Source organism: Sordaria macrospora, chromosome 2, assembly GCF_033870435.1.
Source record: "Sordaria macrospora chromosome 2, complete sequence".
Classification (NCBI taxonomy): domain Eukaryota; kingdom Fungi; phylum Ascomycota; class Sordariomycetes; order Sordariales; family Sordariaceae; genus Sordaria; species Sordaria macrospora.
The window spans coordinates 4,136,080-4,156,942 of NC_089372.1; the positions used below are offsets into that span (position 1 = coordinate 4,136,080).

The following is a 20,863-nucleotide window of genomic DNA, read 5'->3' on the forward strand; positions in this document are numbered from 1 at the left end:
AGCGACCGAGGTGGCGGTCATGGAGTTGGTCAATGGAGGTAAGGACCCGTCTTGGTAGTCTCAGAAGACAGGAGCCGGGCGATGGTTATGCCAATGTGAGAGGGAAGGCCCAATGGAGAGACCTGAAAGGAGCGAAACATCAGCCCGGGTTCAAGTTGTCACGTTCTTTCTGTTCTGGAAGCTAGTTGGCCCCATTGAGAAACTGAATCTGGTGGAGGTTTCACCGTGTAGATGAGTATGAGGGCTTCAGCTGTGTAAGTTCCCCGTGACTTCCTTCAGTGTGAACTTTTTCCTCCTTACCTAACCTACCAGCTTTTCGAACTGCTCCTCTGTTAGCCAAAGTCAGTGGAGGTAGTTCCTTCCCATCCGACACAACGGAAGGAGACACTCCCTCCGATCACGCGCACACCGCACTCTAAAGGCTCTAATTCTTCCTGTAACACATGTAGTACAACAAGAAGAAAAACTTTTTCATCGAACACATGGCATAGCGCCATAACTACCTACCTAATCTCTCTCCCCTCTCCATTCGTTAGGCTTCCAAGTTCTCCAAACTCAAACCCCCCCCCCCCCCCCCCCCCCCCCCCCCCCCCCCCCCCCACGCCACTTGGCCACCCGCTCCAGTCAAGTTGAGTGTATGTACAAATCATCATCACTGTCAGTCCACCGAGTTGGCGATCTGAACTACATACAGCAGGGCAATCGTGCAGCTCGAACCACATCATTGTCCACTCACTCATCCACTCATTCTCTAGGCCTAAACAAACCCGACCTGGCCCGACCTGCTTATAACCTCGGTTGACACCAGACCGAAAACACAGCTTTTTTCTCATCGAACCGAACTTGTGTCCCCGGGAGCAGCCACGTATACCAGACAGAACACAGAGCATGATCTGAGCCTGAGTAAGTGTTGTACAGTAGTACAGTGGAACATGAGACTTTTCGCAACTTGACCCCGTTGGCTGGTTCTCTCGGGCCGGGGCGTCCACTTACCGCAGTACCGTCGCGCCCGGCGCCGGAGGCGACCAGGACATGGACAAGGGCAAGGACCGGGGTGAGGATGAGGGACCTTGAAGCTGGTGCTGAAGGCGAACTGCGAGAGGTGTGGCCGGGCAACCTTTTCTTCGTTTCTCTTTGCTGGTCTTGACCACTGCTGTGGCTCCCAGGTAGAAGTCATGTCCTTATCAATGCTACTTGTTGCAGAGGCCTTAAGGAGGGCGTAAACGATGACCGTCTGTCCAGTGGTCGTTGAGTGACTAGGTAATTCGTGTGAGTAGTAGACAGGTTCATGTCCTCACAGCTTGGTACATACCACAGTCGGATCTAAACGGAAACGCGGCAGCGACGGGCGACAAGGACAGCGCTGACAGCAGTGAGGATGACGGAGACGGTGACCCTGGCGATGAGTAAGGACTAAGGAGTCACTCCTTCCTGATCGCCGTTTCTGTCGTCGGCTACATTGTACGTTTTGGGATATTCTTCCCCAACCTCACCCTTTCATTCCGCTTCAACCCACGCAGGGGACTACCTTGTCAGAAAGTCCAGGTTGGTCTCCCATGTAGTGATTCCCTGCGAGGCGCTTGAATAGGATAGCTGCCCGAGCACCATGGAATGGACCACCACCGATGGACCTATGGAACCTTGATGGGTTACTTTTTAGTCTTTGCCTTAGTGTAACGGAATACGAGATGTTGCAATGTGGGGAGGGGAGTTCTGGTGGAGCGAGGGATTGGAGTTGAGGCAGACGGATGAGTAACTGCCACTACCTACACCATGCCATGCCGGGCCATGTCATAGCCTCTTCGATGAGTGGCAAGCAAAAAAATGCTCAACGGGGAAAAATACTATGGAGATGAAGCAAGGGAGTGACGGAATCGGACATGGAGATGGAGACCAAGGATTTTCAAAGACTTATCGCGATCAAATGGAGTCAGAGGTATCGTTTATCGGCCAGTAAATCTTTCTCGTCGGGGGGACAAACTCTCGGCTATCAGATGTCCGAGATGGTCCATAGCAGTTAATCGGCTCCATTACAAGGAGTCTCGCGCGAGATAACTCGATCTGCCGATTGATGAAACTACCAGCCAGAAGGAAAGCTCTCGCCTGTCAAACTTAGCAGTCGAGAGTCAGCCTACAGCCGCAGAGTGGTATTACGTGGGGAAACAGTGTGACAAGAAGATAAAAAGCTTTTGAGCGAGCCGGCAGTTTGACTGGGATGGATGAATACAGAAATGACTTGTCAACGAAACACAAAGGACAGGAAGGAAGCAGAAGAGGTTGGTGCTGACCCAACAGATTGGCACTGCCGAGAGAAAGGAAGTTGTTAGAGCCCGGATTTAGTTGTTGGTGCTGTACACGTTTTGCATCTTTCAGGCCGTCTTGCCAACACTTTGTTTCCTTTTCCAGACGCTTTCTCCCTGTTTGGGCCTTCCATAAATGATTGCATATCTTTGCTGAGTGTCAGCCTTGCCTCGTTGCCGAGTCAGATACCAGAATCCCCTTGTTTGCTGGCTGCAATCTGAGTTCTTGCACATAAATTGCTGATTGTTTGCTCGAGGTTGGGAAGTGACTACCCTGCCAACCCCGACGGTACGGGAGATCATGGCATGAGGCAATCCGCATGTGACCCAAGCTGTTGAATGAGCCGGCAGGGGACCACGCAGGGCAAACGTCACCGGATCTATCCGCCTCGAACAATATACCTTCTCAGGACATATTATCAGACGAGGAGAAAAGCAGTGAATCCTCAAGACACAGCGTCTGTTCGACCCAGAGAAGGAAATCTCAGTGTCCACCAAGATACTGTTGTGATCTTTTCCCTGGAAAACGAATTATGTTTGATGCAAAACCCAGCCACTCATCCCAGGAGCAAATAGCAAGGCAACGGGAACAGACATCGGGGTATTTCATCCCTCCTGTGCCTGCCCTGAACAGTCACTCGACAGTGATGGGTAGGTGCCGAAGGATCGGGAAATACTCCAGGCATAGAGAGATACCCATTGTGTCGGGTGTGAAAACGCATGGTGAAGGAGGCAGCCCCCGTGTGACTTGAGCTGGCCTTCTCGATGGTCTCGTCCCGTCTCTCACCGCGCTTTGAGGTTCCACAAACGCATGGCTGTGATGTACGTGTAATGCACAGAATACCCGTGCAGCTTCGTTCTGTGTGGCCAACATGCTGTGTATTTATTAGCGGCATGGCCTGGAAGGACGGAAGTGGTTGAGGTAACAGTATATCTACCGTCTATAATGCTGTGCCTGGCATTGATGCATGCTCAGTCGGATGAGGATGCTATGATGTTCCCGTGATCTCGTCGAAGAAGAGCGTTTTCAGAGCTGATAATGATAATCCTTGGAGCCCAGATAGGAAAGGATGGTGATCACAGCAATGTAGTTGTCACCTCACCTATCACGATTATGGTGGTTGAGTGGCTCAACTCAGCCACATTGCCAATGGCAAGCGGGAGATGACCCCAAGGGTTCCCTGAATGGGATGTGACTAAAATTAGTTCCAGGCCAACAGCACACGGTAGATATTGAGGCGCAGGAGACAGTGAGCGAACTAGGGATTTGCCTGCTTTTTTGAGGGTTTGCCCTCGGCCTGTTGCAGTAATTCGTGAGGATAGCCGCGAGATCCGCGCGCACGTGGATGTTGAAGACGGTTTCACCCCGATAACAGACTTTGCGCACTCGCATCTCTCAAGGATTGGGGGGAAGGGACCGGGGTACGGGTGAACACCGTGAATGGTATCAGAACCGACATTGTAGGGTAGGGGTAGGGACCGAAGCTACTGCTGCGAAACCATCTTCTGATGTACCGAGTGATTCGCATCTGTGCGTGTCCTTCACCTGCACAACAGCTCTGCAAATGGCTCACCGCCCCCGGGAGTCTGGGATCTACAATTGCCAAAGTAGGAACTCGGGAACAAAAGGTGCAGTCCGTTGACCTTGCTGTCACTTGTCCAACGACACACGACAGGACCAGTTGAGCTTTGTCGCGGGGTGCATCTGGTGGTGGGCAAGTGTCGATGAGAATGGAAAAGGTTGGGTAGAGCGTGGACTGAAGAAATTGGCTTCTCATTGCTTCCATGCTGGCTGCAGCCTGACGTATGAGATGGATGGTGGAAATGGAACTTGAATGGTCAAAAGCACAAAATATGGCTTGTATGGCCAGCCAAAACGGTCTCGACAGTCAAACAATGATGAAAAGAGGTTTGTTGGCGGAAGTCGCGGGCAATGACTGAAGTGGAACGTTGTATCGGAGCTCTTGACAATTGCGGCCTGCTAATCCTAAAGCGGCCGATGGGTCGTTGGGAAAAGGAGACGACAAACTTGTTGGTATGGTATTTCGTGCTCGGAAATAAGGAGTTGGGGCTTTGCGCAATGCATTCGAGATTGCGAATCTGTGTCTGTTGGCAGAGAGAGATCTGGGGAAAGAAGTCATTTGATGACGGGAGTGAGACTGGGAAGCCTGTAAGACGGCCTAATATTTAGGGGTTGCTGGTGAGTGGCTTTAGGGCTAGCAGTGTGTTTTCTGCTTCCTCACCTCTGAGTGGCTGAGCCGGTTGTTTCTCGGTCGGATGTGGCAGCAGCCAAGTGGAGCAAGCTAAGAAGGGCAAAGAAGGTTAACTTTAAGAATAGAAACTGACTACGCCCAAGGCAGTCAAGCGGCATACTTAGGGGACAAACCCTAGGACAAACCCATGGGTGAACGTGGGACGGGCGTGGATGGCGTCGACGGCGTGGACGAGGAGGCTAGCACACCTGCACACCACCTGAGGTGTCCATGAACTTTTGCAGGCTGGCCTGCCGTTGGCTCCGAAAATCCCATGAAAGAACAAGAGAGCAAGGCCAAGGCCTGATAGGACCAGGGAGCGAGATGAACTTCATCGCAACCGAACCCAGGTTGACCACTTCTCGACCCAGACAAGACAAGCCCAGACAAGAGTGAGGATAGAAACGTTGAGGTCTGCGCTTGTAGCAGCACATGTCAAGGGCACTAGCCAACACATGTCACAACAGGTTCTGCCTTCTCTGGGGTGTTGTCAGCCACTCCATGGCATGCATGTGTAGTGACAAAATGTCACATGGCGAGCTTGTTCGCGATGGAAAACCCTCACTGGAGGACTGGTCAGTGAAAGAAGGGGACCTGGTATGCAGTAGTGTTGCCGTCGTTGTCGTTGGCGTGCCCCAGATTGATCAAACCGAGCCTCACGGCAATGACGATGCATCATGCCCTGGCCGCCAAGCTCCGAAGGCCAGTCAGGAGGTGAGAAGGAAGGAGTTGCAGGGGCTCGAGACGGCAGGCAAGTATCCAAAAATGGACACGAGAAACGATTGTTTCATCCAACCAGATGCCCCCGCGCGCCAACTGTTAGTTTCTCAACCAAAAGCAATGGACAAGGGCTATTAACTTTTGCATCATCATCGCTTCGTTCGGGACTTCGGGCACGATAACCATGGGGTGAGGGCAAAGCTCAAACTTACTCATTACAGAAGATCATGTTCGACTCATTGTCCGTCCATCCCATCCACCACCATCTGTCGCTTGTAGTCAAGCCATTGACATGCAGACAATCGTGTCCTGCCGACAGTGATGGGGCTCGATAAAAATCTTCTTTTTTCGGTGGTGCCGTGGGTCACGGTTCGCTTAAGTTTCTTCAACTGGGTATACCTGTCCGTCGCGAGAGTATCAGTTGCGACTCTGTACGTACCCTCGACATGTTTTCTTTCGATGCTGCCACTCCACTATCCTCCATCGGGACCACCGGCCTCCACTGCCCGTCAACGGTGGACCGTCGAGTTGAGGCTCCATCACTTGGTCCATGATGCATGGATATCTGCGGCTCACCACAACGTTCGAAGACGGAGAAAAGCAGAGGCGGATGCTTTTTTTGTTTCACTCGAACAATGGAGAGCCGAGAGCAGAGAAGTGGAGTTTTCACGGCCGTGTCTGATCCCGTACTGTCCCGTAGCGGAATGTCTGACCTCGGGAGGCTCACGGGCAACGGGCGGCTCCGCGAGAGAATTTCGAATCATGGCACAGCCGAACGGTCCGTTACGAGGTCGGGGTTTGCGATAGTACACACCTCTACATGTAACTGACAGAGTGCCAGAGACTTTGACAACCCGTACTGTGTCCGTTCCGTTCGTTGCCCCGGAACTCAGGGTAGGGAGCCGGGAGGTATATTTCTCTGCCTCGCCTAGGTACGCATGCATAGCGCTGCGTTGCTGCCGGTGTAGGAGGAGTCTTTTCGCGGAGGACGGCGCGGAGGGGTACCGATCACCAACATGGGAGGACTTGTTGGTATTTCCTGGCATCCCAGAAACGCTACGCTCTGTCGGTGCTCGCGCTCACATATAATGGTATCGATTATTTAGAATATATGAACCTCTTGTACCTTCTCCACCTTGCTGGCGATAATCGGCAAGTTGGTCCTCGGCCAAGTGGACAGGTGGGTGGACAGTAGCTGATCTTGTCTTGCGTGAAAAAATGAACATCTGACGAGAAGGGTTTTTACAGGCAGATCTGGCAGAAACCCCAACTTTTTGTCTCTGTGCCGCCTCGGGGGAAATTCTGCGTTTGAATTTGTGCGCGCTCGTCTGTGTGCCGGTAGGGCCGGTAGCTTGGGAGCCCAAGGGAAATGGGGTGCCCTGGCGATTCCTTCCGTGCGCGTTAGGAAGTTCATACTATAAAGGGAAGGAACTGTACAGTGTTCATCCGTTCGCCTTCAATGATGATCCTGGTGCCATGATGACATCAATCAGGACTGCCCCGCTACAGTAGGTACTTGGGGGGTTGGGTTTGCCAAGGAATTTTCTTCCCTTACTCGTTAAGTAGGGGTTAGGGGAAATGTGGAACAACTTTTTAATTTGGGACAAGCCCGGTTGATACTATGTCAAATCTCCTATTAGCGCTCTGCAAAATTGTTTATTTGCATTATGATTTTAGACCTCGCTTCGTAATATAATATGTTGTTATTTGATTGCTTTTGCTGTGAATTTGTAAGTAGTAAGTCGTTTATATATCTATGAATTAATAAAGAAGTTTTTAATTATTAATTTATTATATTGTAGTACCTATTAGCTTTGATAAGTATTTTGAAGAGTTAGGAAAGGCGCCCGCTAGGTATTATAGTGTCCGTATATATTTCAATGCTTACTGTAGATACGAATCTGTTTTGCGATAGAGGTAGGATATTGAAGCTGCTAACTATTAGAGAAATAGTTATAATTATTAAAGAGTCTCGTATATCTATTAGTTGCTATATTAAGTTGTTGCGCGAGCTTTATAAATCTGTTGTGTTATTGCAATCGAGAGGGCGCCCTTGTATATTAATAAGCGCTAAAGAAGATGCTATTGTTTCGTATATAATACTTTGCTTCTAAGAAAGGTTTTCCACCTTATACAAAATAGTAATATTGGCCGTGAACTGCTTACGCAAGTTGCGGAGTATTTTAGCTACTTTTAATGGTAAATAATTAGTTTAGTTTATAAAATACTATTGAGAATTGAAATTTACAATATATTACGCTGTAAATATTAGGTGGAGGTTTTAGGAATTGAATGACAACTTTGTTAACAAGTGGTTTAATAGATAAGAAGATGTACTTACTAACTACAAAGTTGAGAAAGGCGATATTTGGAATAGTGATGAAATAAGTATAAGAATTAGTTATATAGTAGGTGGGCGTATTGGAATTATTATATTTAAAAATTTGTTGAATGTTAAAGTAAATTAGTATATTATTTTGCTAGTTAATCTGTATGGAAATAGATATTGACTGTTCTCTGATTAGTAGAAATTAATAATATTACTAACCGTGAGTTTACTACGCTTATTGCTAATTTGAACGCAATTGGGAAGTCTATTTTTATTTATTTATATAATTTTTAAGACTAATTCTATTAAAAAGTTCATTAATAACAATTTCGAGGAGGGTATACAGTTTACTAAATTACTAATAAGTTTTTTTTTTAAATATGAACCTTGTCATAGAATGTACTCAGGTGCCTCTTCCAGGACAAACTATATAAGACTACTTGAGCAACTAAACTGCTAGCTTCGGTTACTTATATCTTATTGGAACATAGCTTAGTGATGTAGTGGTCCGCCAGCGCTGTGAAACTTTACTTAGAATAGGAAAAATACTCTCAATTAGTTTAGTAGGCACATTTTGTCACAGGTTGACATTGGCTATATAGTGTGCATTCCGAGTTCTGCTTTGCAAGCAGAACATCGTCCTATCTTTTGTAGGTTTGGCCGTCTGGGCATATGCACCCCAGCTTGTCATACATTTCTATATTATTAAAGCTATTATAAATATTATATACGGTTATACTACTATTAGAAATATTTCAAAACGTCGAGAGCAATATAGTTAGTGTCACGGCGTTGGCGGACCACTACACCACTAGGCTATATTCCAAAAGGATACAAGTAACTGAAGCTAGCAGTTCGGTCGCTCAAGTAGTCTTATATAGTTACGATGGCAGTCAAGAAGTACAACTGCAAGGCTGCCATCACATAAAGCAACTTAAGGAATTAAATCCTACTCTACTTTTAATATTCTCTAAAGTTAACCGCTTTACTAAAGCCGTTAGGACTATGAAGTATGTTGAAGATAAGTATCCCAATTAATTTAGTTTACCTATTTGTAGCAGCTTTTTATTTATTAATATTATTAGTAACGAAGTTGTATTAATGTATAATAAGATTTAGGATATTAATTAATAAGATAGGAAGAGGGCTGCTAATTTAGATAAAAAGATAAGAAGACGGGTATATAAAATCCTTAAAGAGAGCAACTTTTTAAGTCTTTCGAAGGCTCAGCTTAGTAAAGAGGCAGTTAAGAAAGTATAGCGAGAGGCTATAGGTGACTAGAAGAAATAATTGTATACTATTAGAGTTATTAACTATAAGATTATAGAGAGTGTTAGAGAGCGCTGATGTCATGGGTTGGCATTGGCTATATAGTATGCATTCTGAGTTCTGCCTTCCAGGAGGAGGAAGGTTTTATCCTTATTAACGAAGGGAATGTGCTTAATATTTAAAAGGAGATACTATTTCATTAGGTAGATATGAGTATAAAAGTATCATATTATGATAAATAATTATAAGATTATATTTTCGAAGATTACTTACTATATAAAAATAAAAGCTTTAATGAGGAGATGGATATCATTTTTAGAAATTATCACAGCGCTGGCGGACCACTACATTACTTAACTATATTCCAAAAGGATACAAGTAACCAAAGCTAGCAATTCGGTCGCTCAAGTGGTTTTATATAGTTGCGATAGCAGTCGAGAGGCATAACTGCAAGGCTGTCATCACAGTAATAATCATTTTACTACTAAGCTTACCGCTGTTATATCTTCCTTTCCTCGTTTATTTTTCTATGAAACAGTAAGTTAAGTCGCTGTTTAAGTTAATACTTAAATTATTCATATCATAAAGCTAGACCCTATCTTAGAATTCATTACTAACGTTGTTGCTGCTTTAGATATATAGACCGTTAATGCTATGACAGGCTGGGGTGCATATGCCCAGACGGCCAAACTTATAAAAGATAGGACAATGTTCTGCTTGCAAGGCAGAACTCGGAATGCACACTATATAGCCAATGTCAACCTGTGACAAGATGCGATATTTGACAAGTATGAGAGTGTGATGGCAGCCTTGCAGTTGTGCTTCTCGACTGCCATCACAACTATATAAGACCACTTGAGCGACCGAATTGCCAGCTTCGGTTACTTGTATCCTTTTGGAATATAGCTTAGTGATGTAGTGGTCCGCCAACGCTGTGACAGAGAGTACATTTATTGAAGAGCGGCAGAACAAGGTGTTATTAAAAGAAATATATAATAACGACAATAATAACGAAGAGAATAGAAAGGAGAAAGAAGATGATTTACTCCTCTTTCCTTAATTTTATTGCCGGTTTTTTATACTTCTATTTATATTAAAACCCTTAATATGAGTTAGTCTATTAACTAAGCTATTATTAACTCCAGTTTCCGCTCCTTTTACTCTTATCTTATTAAGTTTATTACGGCTACGATTCTTTTAAGAAATATTATATTGTGGTATTATAAACTATATTAAGAATATTATAAGACTTTATATGTAACTTCGCTTGAAAGTACGATAAAAGTTAATTGTAAATATTATACTAGTAAGAGTGGAAGTGGTAGTTAAAGAGGTATTTATACTTATATTTGTACTTGTATTTGTATTTCTATTCGTACTTGTATTAGAAATTAATGAGTAAAGATGTAATTCACTCTTTTGTTTACTTATTATTTAATTAAGTAATTATATGAGCTTTAACTACTATTGTATTGATAAATCATTATGTGTAATGTTGTAATTTAATATGAAGATAAGGTAGATTTGTAATAAAATTGTATGTAGCTTGTCTCACATTAAAAAGTCGTCCTACATTTTCCCTACCCCCTACTTAACGAGTAGGGAGGGAAAATTCCTTGGCAAACCGAACCCCCCAAGTACATGTGACTTATCGTCCAAAATATCCTTTCAAATGGATCGAAATTTGGAAGGCGCTTTCGAAGTAAGGCATGAACTTCGGTCTGAGGAAGGGATGATTTGGAGCAAACTCAACCCGAGACCGGACCTTGTCAAATCTCAGCCTGAGGCTCTTGCCTGATGTTCATTGGGTTTGTTTGGTGGAACTCCCGTCGATGCTTTCTTCAGGACTTCGGCGTGAGCTTCGCGTAACTTCTTGCTAGCAATCCAGTCGACGCAACCCATTCGAGCACTTTCTCAAGTCACCGTCGACTGTCGAGGAACATGGAAGGTGGCGCGGATGAAGATGGCCTGAGACTGCCGCAGAGCACACTCTACCACCGTCACACAGACACATCGACGTCGAAGTGACTCCTTGGAGTGGCTTGGCTCGAATTAAACCTCTACCACTCCCCATTGGCCTGTTTTCTTCCCAAGTGAACTGACCAGGGCAGACCCCCTCATCTGCAGGATGATATCGCGACCATCAAAGACCTCGTCAAGCACCCAAACTTCCCCTCACGACGGCAACTAGAGAGGCAGTTGTTGCTGCCCCGCCCCCCTTCGTCCACGCAAGGACCACTCAAGAAATTGAAGGACTGCTGTTAGTTCCAGCACTGCCAACTGCGCCCGGTTGCAATTTTAACCAAAGTGGTCCAAAGTGGCTCATAGTAACGTTGGCTTTATACTCTGGTGCAGCGCAGGCGGGGGGAAGACGGACGCTCCTCAAATGATAACCACAAAGCCCCCAACCGACTCCAGGGCCGTGAGATTGTTGATGTCAGTGTCAAGTTCGTGCGTCATGCAGGCCAGATCCCAAACGGTCAGTGCCCGTCCACGTCCAGATCCGTGACAATTTCCCATTTCGCTCTGTACCCTCCAAAACTCTTTTGCTCGATGCCAGAGAGGTAGGTAGACAGGTCGTCGGCTACCCACCCTCGGAACATTGAAGGTTGGAACGGATCATTGACGGAGGAAAGAAGAGAGCTAACATGGGAACATGCGAGCTCCGCCTCAATTGTGTTTCCGGTACAGGGGGCGCTCTGATTGGCCCAGGGGCACGTAGTAATAGGTAACATGTTCTTCCAGGAACCTTACAGGGGCGGCTATCCCCAGATGAGCTTAAACCAGCCTCCTCATCTTCTCCCGCTTGGGATGAACAGGAAGGCAGGGTCCTTTGTGATGGGAAAATGGTCAACTCAACCGTTGTCGGAATGGGTACGTAATGGTTATCTGCACTTTCTGTTATCACTCAATATCCGCGGGAGAGAACCAAGAGCCAACCAACCATGCACAGACCATGTGTGCCCTACTCAGCTTGCCCCAAAGGTGAACTTAATAGAAACTCACAACAAATCCAACTCGATGTGGATGACACCTTGAGAGCGCTCGGGCGCGAAGGACAAGGCAACAGAATAAAAAGGAAACCCGCACAGGAAAAGGTGGAGAAGACTCTTGGCTCCCACTTCAGTTCCGTAGCTCAGTGATGATCATGACCTGAGCTAAACCTCGGCAAGCTCCCGCCGGATCTGCTGTTGTGCCTGATTAAAAGGGCCCAGAATAGATCAAAGTCGGCTGCCCTGAGCGATGTTCGGCCAGTAGAAACGAGTTGTTTTGGTCGAACGAGAACCTCTCTGTGGCCATTGTCACGCCATGGCAATTGGTGATGAGGGCGTTTCTGGCACACAAAGTCGAGATTGACGTCCGACCTGGAGAGATAAAGTTTACCAAGCATAAGCCGCCGCCGTTAGTTGGAGCTGTAGGATGACAGTATCAATCTTAATCTTCTCGCACAGTATGGGTATCGTCCGTTTCCTTCTGCAGAGTGCGTGCAGTCAACAGTCGGATTCAAGCCCGCTGTTAAATGTACGTCCTGCACTCCACTAGCGCCAGAAGCTCGGAGAAAAACCACCACCTGACAGCAGAGACGCACACCTCATCACGGAACACTTTGACAAACTTAAACTTGGGCCAAGGCCTTGGCGGCGAATCGGACTTGGCGGACGGAGGTGATGGAAAAGCCATGAACTGGCTGCCGAGCTTACCAACAGGTTCAACAAGAAAGAAACAAAGAACCAACGTTCTGGGACGAAATGAAGCCGGACGCCAGGCAGACAGGCTGGTAGGTACCTTGCTTCATTACAGCGTTGCCAGGACACAAATCACACTCATAGACTTTATGTACAGATCCTGCACACCGGTAGGCTGATGGAGAGTTGTTGTTGGTAAGACAGAAAGAGCCCTCAATTTCGGGCCAGCTGGCGGAGCTACTCGAGGGTTTTCTCATTATGGTTCCGTAAACTCCAAGGACCTTGCGAACAGGGACCTCGCGAAAGACAGGACGTGAAGCAGCCTGACAACAGCGGAAACGAACCGCAGACACCATAAGCCCTGAAAATGAGGCCAAGGATGTTCCCAAATGTTTTACTTCTGTGCGCACCGCAGATTCGACAGCGAGCGAGAACCCAGACAGTTATTTACACCGGATGAGCCTCAATTTCATCACACTGGAGGGACAAAAATGGCAATCATGCTCTGTCACGTTATCATTTGCTTCGAGTTGAGATGATTAGAGTAGGCACACTGTAGAGTACCCTTACTGTGTCCCTCGGCCGTCGATCACCTATCCCCGAGATCGCAAAGTGCACCTAGGAGAAAGAAAGAGAATAGAAGTTACGCTACGTTACCTGCCTTTACTAGTCACTAAATTAGTCCCATTTTTACTACTAGTACTTGGTACAAAACACCAACACCACCATCAACACGTGCAGGGACGATGACATGGTGCGACAACAAGTGGCCTAAGAAGAAAAGAAGCGAGATCCAGAAGATACCCTTTCTCCTCTCCTCCTTCTTAGCTGGCTGGGTTCCCGGGGGATGAATGGATGGAGAAGTGAGAGAGTTCCATTCACCAAGACAACCCCGTTCGATCGGTGTCGGCTCTTTCACCTATTTTGCTCTTTGCAGGTGGATGGCCCGTTCGTTGTTCCGCTTCGCTTCGCTTCGCTTCGAACGCCTGCCTCTGCTTCCACTTCTGCTTTTTCCTTTCGCTCCTCTGCTGCCGTGTCTCTCCCGTCTCCGCAATACCGTGACAGCAACAAGCCTCAAATCTCCATTTCTGACACTCAAAGAGTGGAGAGAGTAACATAAAAAAAGATATCAGAGGAGATCCTGTTCCGCCATCTCGATCCATCTCTTTGACCCTTGTTCCCAAGAAACTGGATGGATGATCATGGCAGTTCCGCACCGTTCGCTTCCATGGTCCATGGTTCTTTACACGTTTCCGCCCGGCTGTGCCCTTTATTCCGTAGTGTTAAAGGTAAGGTAAGGTAGCCTTTGGGTGGAGTTGCTCCCCAGGCCGATCGGGGGTAATTCGTCGAAAGTGATAATGTTTATTTTGCTCTCTCGCTCCGAGTTCCTCTGTCTGTCAGCAAGTCCCAATCGTGGCCGGCCACTCATCAATCATCCTCAATGCCGGACGAGTCCAACAAGATGGTTCGAAGCGTCCCATATCTTTGGGAGAATCGGAAGTCAGGATGACGGACCATCATACCGGAGAAGTCAACATACATACCTACATGAGTATGTACAGCTAACCGGATGGGACAGGTTACCAGGAGCTGTCGTTGTTGCTTCATGCTTGACGTTGCCGTCATGTCTGCTGCGCCCTGTGCTTGAGTGGTCCCCTTCTCTTGGATGCCAGTTGCTCTCATACCTACCGGATGAGCCGTTGGATGCTCTGTTGGTCGTCGATGAATTGGCATGTCATGCCGACATCGACCACTGACAACCTGCAGAGCGCTGAGTGGAGGACTCGCTAGTGACAGACGGATACAGTGACAGAGAATCGAACGGTTGCACATCATCCATCCATCCCACCCATCACCTCCATAGTGTACATACATCCACAATTGTAGAACTGCGCTTGTGCCCTACCTGTGCCAATGTACTGTATCTCTAGTAAGGTTATAGCTCCTAGCATAGCGGCGATTGTCCGCGGTCTGTAGCTCCTCTCTGATTTCCACTGTGTTGTTGTTGATGATGCTCATCGGCACCATCGTCTATCGCGGTACCGATACTTCCTCATCAGCGCTCGCCCTCGATCCTGATGTCCACCACGCAGCGGGCACCTCCATCTCATTGCCTGCAGCAGTGAGTGGATTGTGCAGAGTGGGTGTGCAGACAGTGGTTGCAGCGATGCAGTGCCCATTCAGGTCGCATTGTGTTGGGTGTGCAAGGGCAGCGAGCAGCAGTGTGTGGGTACATTTTTGGGGGTTCTCTTCTTTCGGAGTCCCCTCCTCTGCTCTGCTCAGACGGTGGGGATCAACAGCCAATGACGGCACAGTTTTGGCGTTGTGGCAGTTGGGGGAACAATCGATGGATACACGGAAAGAGCACTGGAGCAACTGGAGCAACTGGAGCAACTGGAGCAACTGGAGCACTGGGAAGCACACAGTGGGAAGGAGTGGTTGACTGGTGGCAGAGACAAGCCGACCCCCGGCGTGTAAGCCAATGATCAGGCGGCTCTGCCCAATGACCCCAAAGAGAACATAGAAGGTGCGCGGAAACTGCACCAGTCCGCACGCAGGGCCAAGTGCGCCAGTGGTACCCAGCAGTCCCCCGTCACGCCCGTCAATGCCCGTCTGCACCCAAGCCTGGCACCAAGACCCAGTCCGCACTGGCGCTATTTAACACTTGGGCTTCCCCCGGACACATCGCGCCCCCTCTCCTTTTCGACCCATCTCACTAACTGTACATCATCAACCTCAGGTCTGATTCTCAGTCCTCCGCTGTCGTTCCGCCTCCCACATTCGCTTTTAGCACCCCTAGGAAGTCCTCGTCGACTCCTGTCATTCGCTTGTTTCATTTTTCTTGGTGGTTTGGAGAGACGGAAAGATTTGGAAGGAAACTCCCCCCTCGCTACGCCTACTCAACTCAACCCTGCGAAACAACACTGAAGCCTCATCACCACTTGAAAAGAGAACGACAAGAAAGACTTCGACTCATTTGCTCCAGTCAACGCTCCGGCATCGACAACAACAACTCATCTGGAATCGAAAGGAGAGCCCAGGAGATCCGTATCAACAACAACAACAACAACAACAACAACAACAACCCCCATTCATCTGACTCTCGCTTAACCAACCACCCTCGTTGGATATCCACGGAAAACAGAAAAAAAGGAGACAAGAACCCAAAGTCATCAAAAGTAGATGTTGCCATACACCTACTAAGACTTGCCCAAACTCAAACCAGCCACAAACTGACGCCCGCATTCGCTTTGGGTTTCCGGTTTCGTTTGGAAACACGCAAAAAGCAAAATCTTTCACCACCCACGATCGCTACCAGCTGTGAAGGAGAGGAGGAGATTTGGATCTGGATTTTAGGGAAGATCTTGGATATCAGGGTTATCGAGAAGACGCAACTGTGAACGACTTGGAACAAGCAACCAGTTACTCAGCACCACCACCGATTGGCTACTCCAGGTAGTCAACGCTCAAAGCACCTGACTGTCAGGTTATTCACGTTCAACAACTACCCTCGAAATACGCTCGCTCTAGATCGACCTTTCAGGAAGACAACGTTGCAGTCTCAGTACCTGTTCTCGGTATAAGGCACAGCCTACGCTTCCTGTCCTCGCATCAGCCCATCACGTTCGCTACTTCGACGTCCCCAGGGTCCATTGTGTCTCTGCTTCTTGTGAGTGCCTCGTTTGTCCGTGTGCTTGGATTGACGGAGATGTGTGCTAACCTTTGCTGTAGTTCTCTCGCTAATATTTTTCAACTATCTTACTGTCACAATGGCTGGTCCCGGCGGTGGTCCTCCTAGGCGCAGGTAAGCTTCCTTGTGCGCTGACTTCGGGTGGTCTTTCACTGACACTTTTTATTCAGTCACACCAAGTCCCGAAAGGGATGCGAGACATGGTAAGCTCACTCGACCCGTGACAATTTGTGTACAGAACTGCTTCTAACAATCACACAGCAAGCGCCGCCACATTCGTTGTGATGAAAGCTTTCCCCAGTGCCGCAACTGCACCAAGCACAAGATCCGTTGCCCATACAATGACATTCCTGTCGCTGATGACCGATCTACTTCTCCTGATAAGCCGGATCTTATGTGGACGCCCGAAGTCGAGGCTGTCATTGAACAGTGGCAGCGCACTGGCCTCTTCCCGTTCCCGAACCTTAACATTTACCCGACTCCTGCTCCTCAGTACCTCAGCACAGACGAGCTGCGCCTGATTCACCACGTCGCCTCAATCAGCAATCAGATGATGGAAATTGATGCCAACGGCTTCACTTTGTGGACTCGGCAGATCCCGACGTAAGATTAGCACTTGGCACGTCAACACTGGGCTGGACTGGGCGCTAACAGGTTTTCTAGAATCATCAAGATTGGTGCTACCCATAACTATGTCTTGCATTCGCTGTTGGCTTTCTCTGCCATGCACATTGCATACTTGACCGATTGTCCATTGGTCGGAAACATGGCTTATGAGCATCGGGGTATTGCCTTGAAGGGTCTCCAGGAAGCCATCGGGACCTTCTCGAAGGACACTTCTGACGCCATCCTTGCCGCATCTCTTGTTCTGTCGTGGCAAGCCACAGATTGGTAAGCAATATACTGCAGCCTTCCGGCTACACAGACATGGAAGGGGCTAACTCAAAATGCTTCTACAGGCGAAGCTGGACCCAGCTCATGCAGGGAACCTCATCGGTACGTCTGACCGCGAGCGTACACTGTTACAAAAAGGCACGAATGCTGACGTGGAAACAATAGGTCATTGAGGCTATGGACCCCTGGAAGCACGAGTCTCAGTTCGGTGATTTCATTGCCGAAAGCAGCACGTTCCCAACCGCTCCCCCGTCACCCGCTCCTGACCACAAGCCCAGCCAGCCGCGCAAGGAAGACCTGGACGCCTTCCAGAGGACTCTCCAGCAGCTCCAGAAGGTTGAGTCTCACCTCAAGCACAACAGGGAGGACACCAAGTCCGTTGCTCAGCTCATCAGCTTCCTGAAGGGTGCTCGCAAGGTTAGCCCAACCTTGTCGGTAGCCCAACAGTTTGAGCGCTTAAGACCCCTGCGCACGTGGCTGTTCTGGCTCCCCGTTATGTACCTCCAACAGACTCATGGTTCGCCCAGTGCCTTGGTCATCATTGCTCACTACTACACAGTTGCTCTGGTCATGGAGCGCCTCTTCCCTGAGATCGGTGCCGCTTACTTTGGAAGTTTGACAATTGGCCCGGTTGAGGAGATTACGCGTCGCTTGCATTCCATGAACATTTCTGGACAACTCGAGGGTGATTTGGCAACCCCTCTTGCGTTGATGAACTTCCCTATTGACACAGTCTCCGAATTCCGGTCTCGCATGGGGTGGAACCAGCCGGTCCGTACGCCATCTTTCCCTGTGTTCGACAACTTCTACGCCAATGGGGATTCGCCCATGCCCTTGTCCGCGGCGTCATCGTCCGAATACCTGCCATACGGAGAGAGGCCAGCTTTCAGCTATAGTACCGAGAACCTGTCCGTCATCCCAGAATGCGGACCCAGTCCGCTCCAGATCTCGGCACCTTTTGGCCAACCACAGTACCTTAGCATCCCGAGCCCGTCGTATGGAGCATACAGTCCCACTACGAGTACCTTCGGTGACTACAACGACGCGGCTTCCATCACCTACAGTGATCCGGACGAATACCCCTCGTACGACATGGGCTTCTCCGCTACTCCCATGATGGGCGGTGCCAGCCCCTATGGTGTCGGGTTCGTCCATCCAATCCAATCCGTGTGGACAGTCTAGGATCTTTGATCGCCACACCGGCCGCTGTCCGGCTCTTAAGAAAGGCAAAGGTTTAATTAACATGGCCACCAGGACTCCCACAATGCCAAGCTCAACGCCCACCTACCCGCCTCCGGACGACTTTACCGTACTTTGGCCCGGTCCCCCACGCCTCGCCCCTTCTCCGTTCCTCGGTTCCGGACAATACTCCACCAGACTTCCGCTCCCGGAGTCGCCAACCCCATCGATGATGTTCACACCACCTTCAAGCCATGGCCACAGCATCTCGATGTCTTCCATAACCTCGAACTACCTGGACAATGAGAACGTGAAAGAAGAACGGCCTTACGTCCAGGAAGAACGACCTTACATCAAGGATGAAGAACGACCTTACATCAAGGATGAACAGCCTTGCATCAAGGACGAAAGGCCCTAGCACATCGCATCTAACTGAATCTGGCATCCGGTGTTCATCTCTTCTCAGCATTTTCTTTCTTTTCGACACAGACGCGATTGCATACCACTCTCCTTTACGATCACACGACGATATTCTTGCAGCATTGCAACGCATTATGATGCGTCTCACACTCCTTTAACGACTGCAATGACGCTGCACTTGACAGCACAAGACGCTCCTTAACGATACTCCTTTCAGTGACGCATAGACACTCCTTATATATCCCACGGCTGGATCCCATAACGAACTATAGACACTCCTTTTATATGGATCGACGAATCACATTTATACCCAACTGCATACACATTCCTTTTTGCGACACTTGCATCTCGACGACACACTCGACGAGCTTTAGATACACACTCCTTACGGACATCACTGGATGGTCATGATACCCAACTGCATAAGCGACTGCTGTTGATAATGGTTTTTTTGGTCCTCTCTGGACAGGGACTTGAAGTTGTTTTGAGAGACAAGGTATGGCATTGATGTGTCTACCCTTGGGCTCTGAAAAAAAAAAAAGCGTTGGATTTTTGGTAATTGGTTATTGGATCCTTAGCACCGTCAGCGGTGGCTACAGGTTGCATTGGGCGGCGTTTGTTTTGGCTTGACATCTCATGAGCGAGGTTGTTATTGCACCTCGGCTCGATCGATAATTATACTGTTTTGTGGATATGGGAGGATCTACAATGAGGGGAGAGAGGACGATAGGTGGACAGACCATGAATGATGAAATTCGCAGATGGACAAGAAGGATATGTAGTATCTTGAAGTGATCAGGCGAAAGAAAGAGATGGTCTGGAACATTTTTCTTGCGCGGTGTATATGTGAGCTGAGCTGGTCCTTGCTAATGTGCTGGGTGTTAATATGGTCTCGATCGTTTTGGAGATCTTGATCGATTCCAAAGTCGGATATGTGTATCATGTGGACTACGATAATATTTCCCACGCTGGCGATGCAGAAGAGGGCAAGGGAGATCAGGGCAAGATGGTTCAACAGGATCTCATAGGGTCTGTTAATACTTAACCATAATCATATAATAGCTGAGTTATTGTACATGGAACTGGTTATTCGTTCTATTTTCGTGTTTCATCACTTTATCTTGTACTTTGACTCCCCAGCATGACTGAGCATCTTGGTTGAAGGCGAGATCACGGTGGGTCTGTCGATCGGTCGGCGCTGCAAACATAACATCACCCTTCTTCAATCCATCTCCCGCCTCGCCTCCCACATCGCACAAAGAAGACCTCTTTTCTTCCTAAGAAACAAGAATAAAACTTCCAAACCAAATTTCTGAAATCCTCGGCAGTTTTCAGAATCCAATGAAACAAAAGCAAAAAACCGAGTCACCCAGGTACGCTTGTAGAACGAACGACAATCCGCCAGCTGCGACTTTACGAAAACCGCCACGTCGGGCAAGTTATTCACCAACGGTACCTAACCACTACGCCATAAGACCAGGCCACAGGGCCTCCCTGTTGGGGTAAGGGAGGTCAGATAAGGTACGGGAGTTTACATATATATGGTGTCCGCGGAGGGCAGGTACGGGGCAGTCGGGCGGGCGGATGGGAAGTGTTCTTGTCGTCCCATGTCATCATGTCTGCCTAGGAAGGGCAGAAGGAGAGAAACGAGAAAAAGGGTGAGCGTACCGGGCGGCCGTCCGGCTAACAAGATGGAATGCAGGAGATAGTGTAGGTACAACCGTATGGCAGGAAGGTAGGAAGGTATGAAGGTATGAAGGTATGAAGGTAGGAAGGTAGGAAGGTATGAAGGTATAAAGGTAGGAAGGTAGGAAGGTAGGAACAGTGGAGGGAAGGCAGGCAGGCAGGCAGGTAGGCAGAGGCAGGCAGGCAGAGTAGTTGTTGGTTAGTGGTGGAAGAAACGGCAGGAACGGCAGGAACGGTGGGTGTGATGGCAGCCTTGCAGTTGTGCCTCTCGACTGCCATCACAACTATATAAGACCACTTGAGCGACCGAATTGCCAGCTTCGGTTACTTGTATCCTTTTGGAACATAGCCTAGTGACGTAGTGGTTCGCCAGCGCCGTGACAGTGGGTAGAAAAGTCTCAGCTTACGTAAAAGTACCCTGGACCTTATAACAAGTG

General features: G+C 48.3%; 1 protein-coding gene across 1 annotated transcript; it reads left to right on the forward strand.

Annotated features, from left to right (window-relative positions):
- Window positions 1–16,291: 16,291 nt before the first annotated feature.
- On the forward strand, window positions 16,292–18,738 carry SMAC4_02549 (uncharacterized protein; the record flags this gene model as incomplete). The annotated part of the gene is made up of 7 exons (XM_024655474.2): window positions 16,292–16,361; window positions 16,418–16,450; window positions 16,509–16,850; window positions 16,911–17,138; window positions 17,207–17,243; window positions 17,307–18,286; window positions 18,396–18,738. The coding sequence occupies exons 1-7, from the start codon at window positions 16,327–16,329 to the stop codon at window positions 18,736–18,738; spliced, it is 1,998 nt and encodes a 665-aa protein (XP_024511357.2). The 5' UTR covers window positions 16,292–16,326.
- Window positions 18,739–20,863: the final 2,125 nt, after the last annotated feature.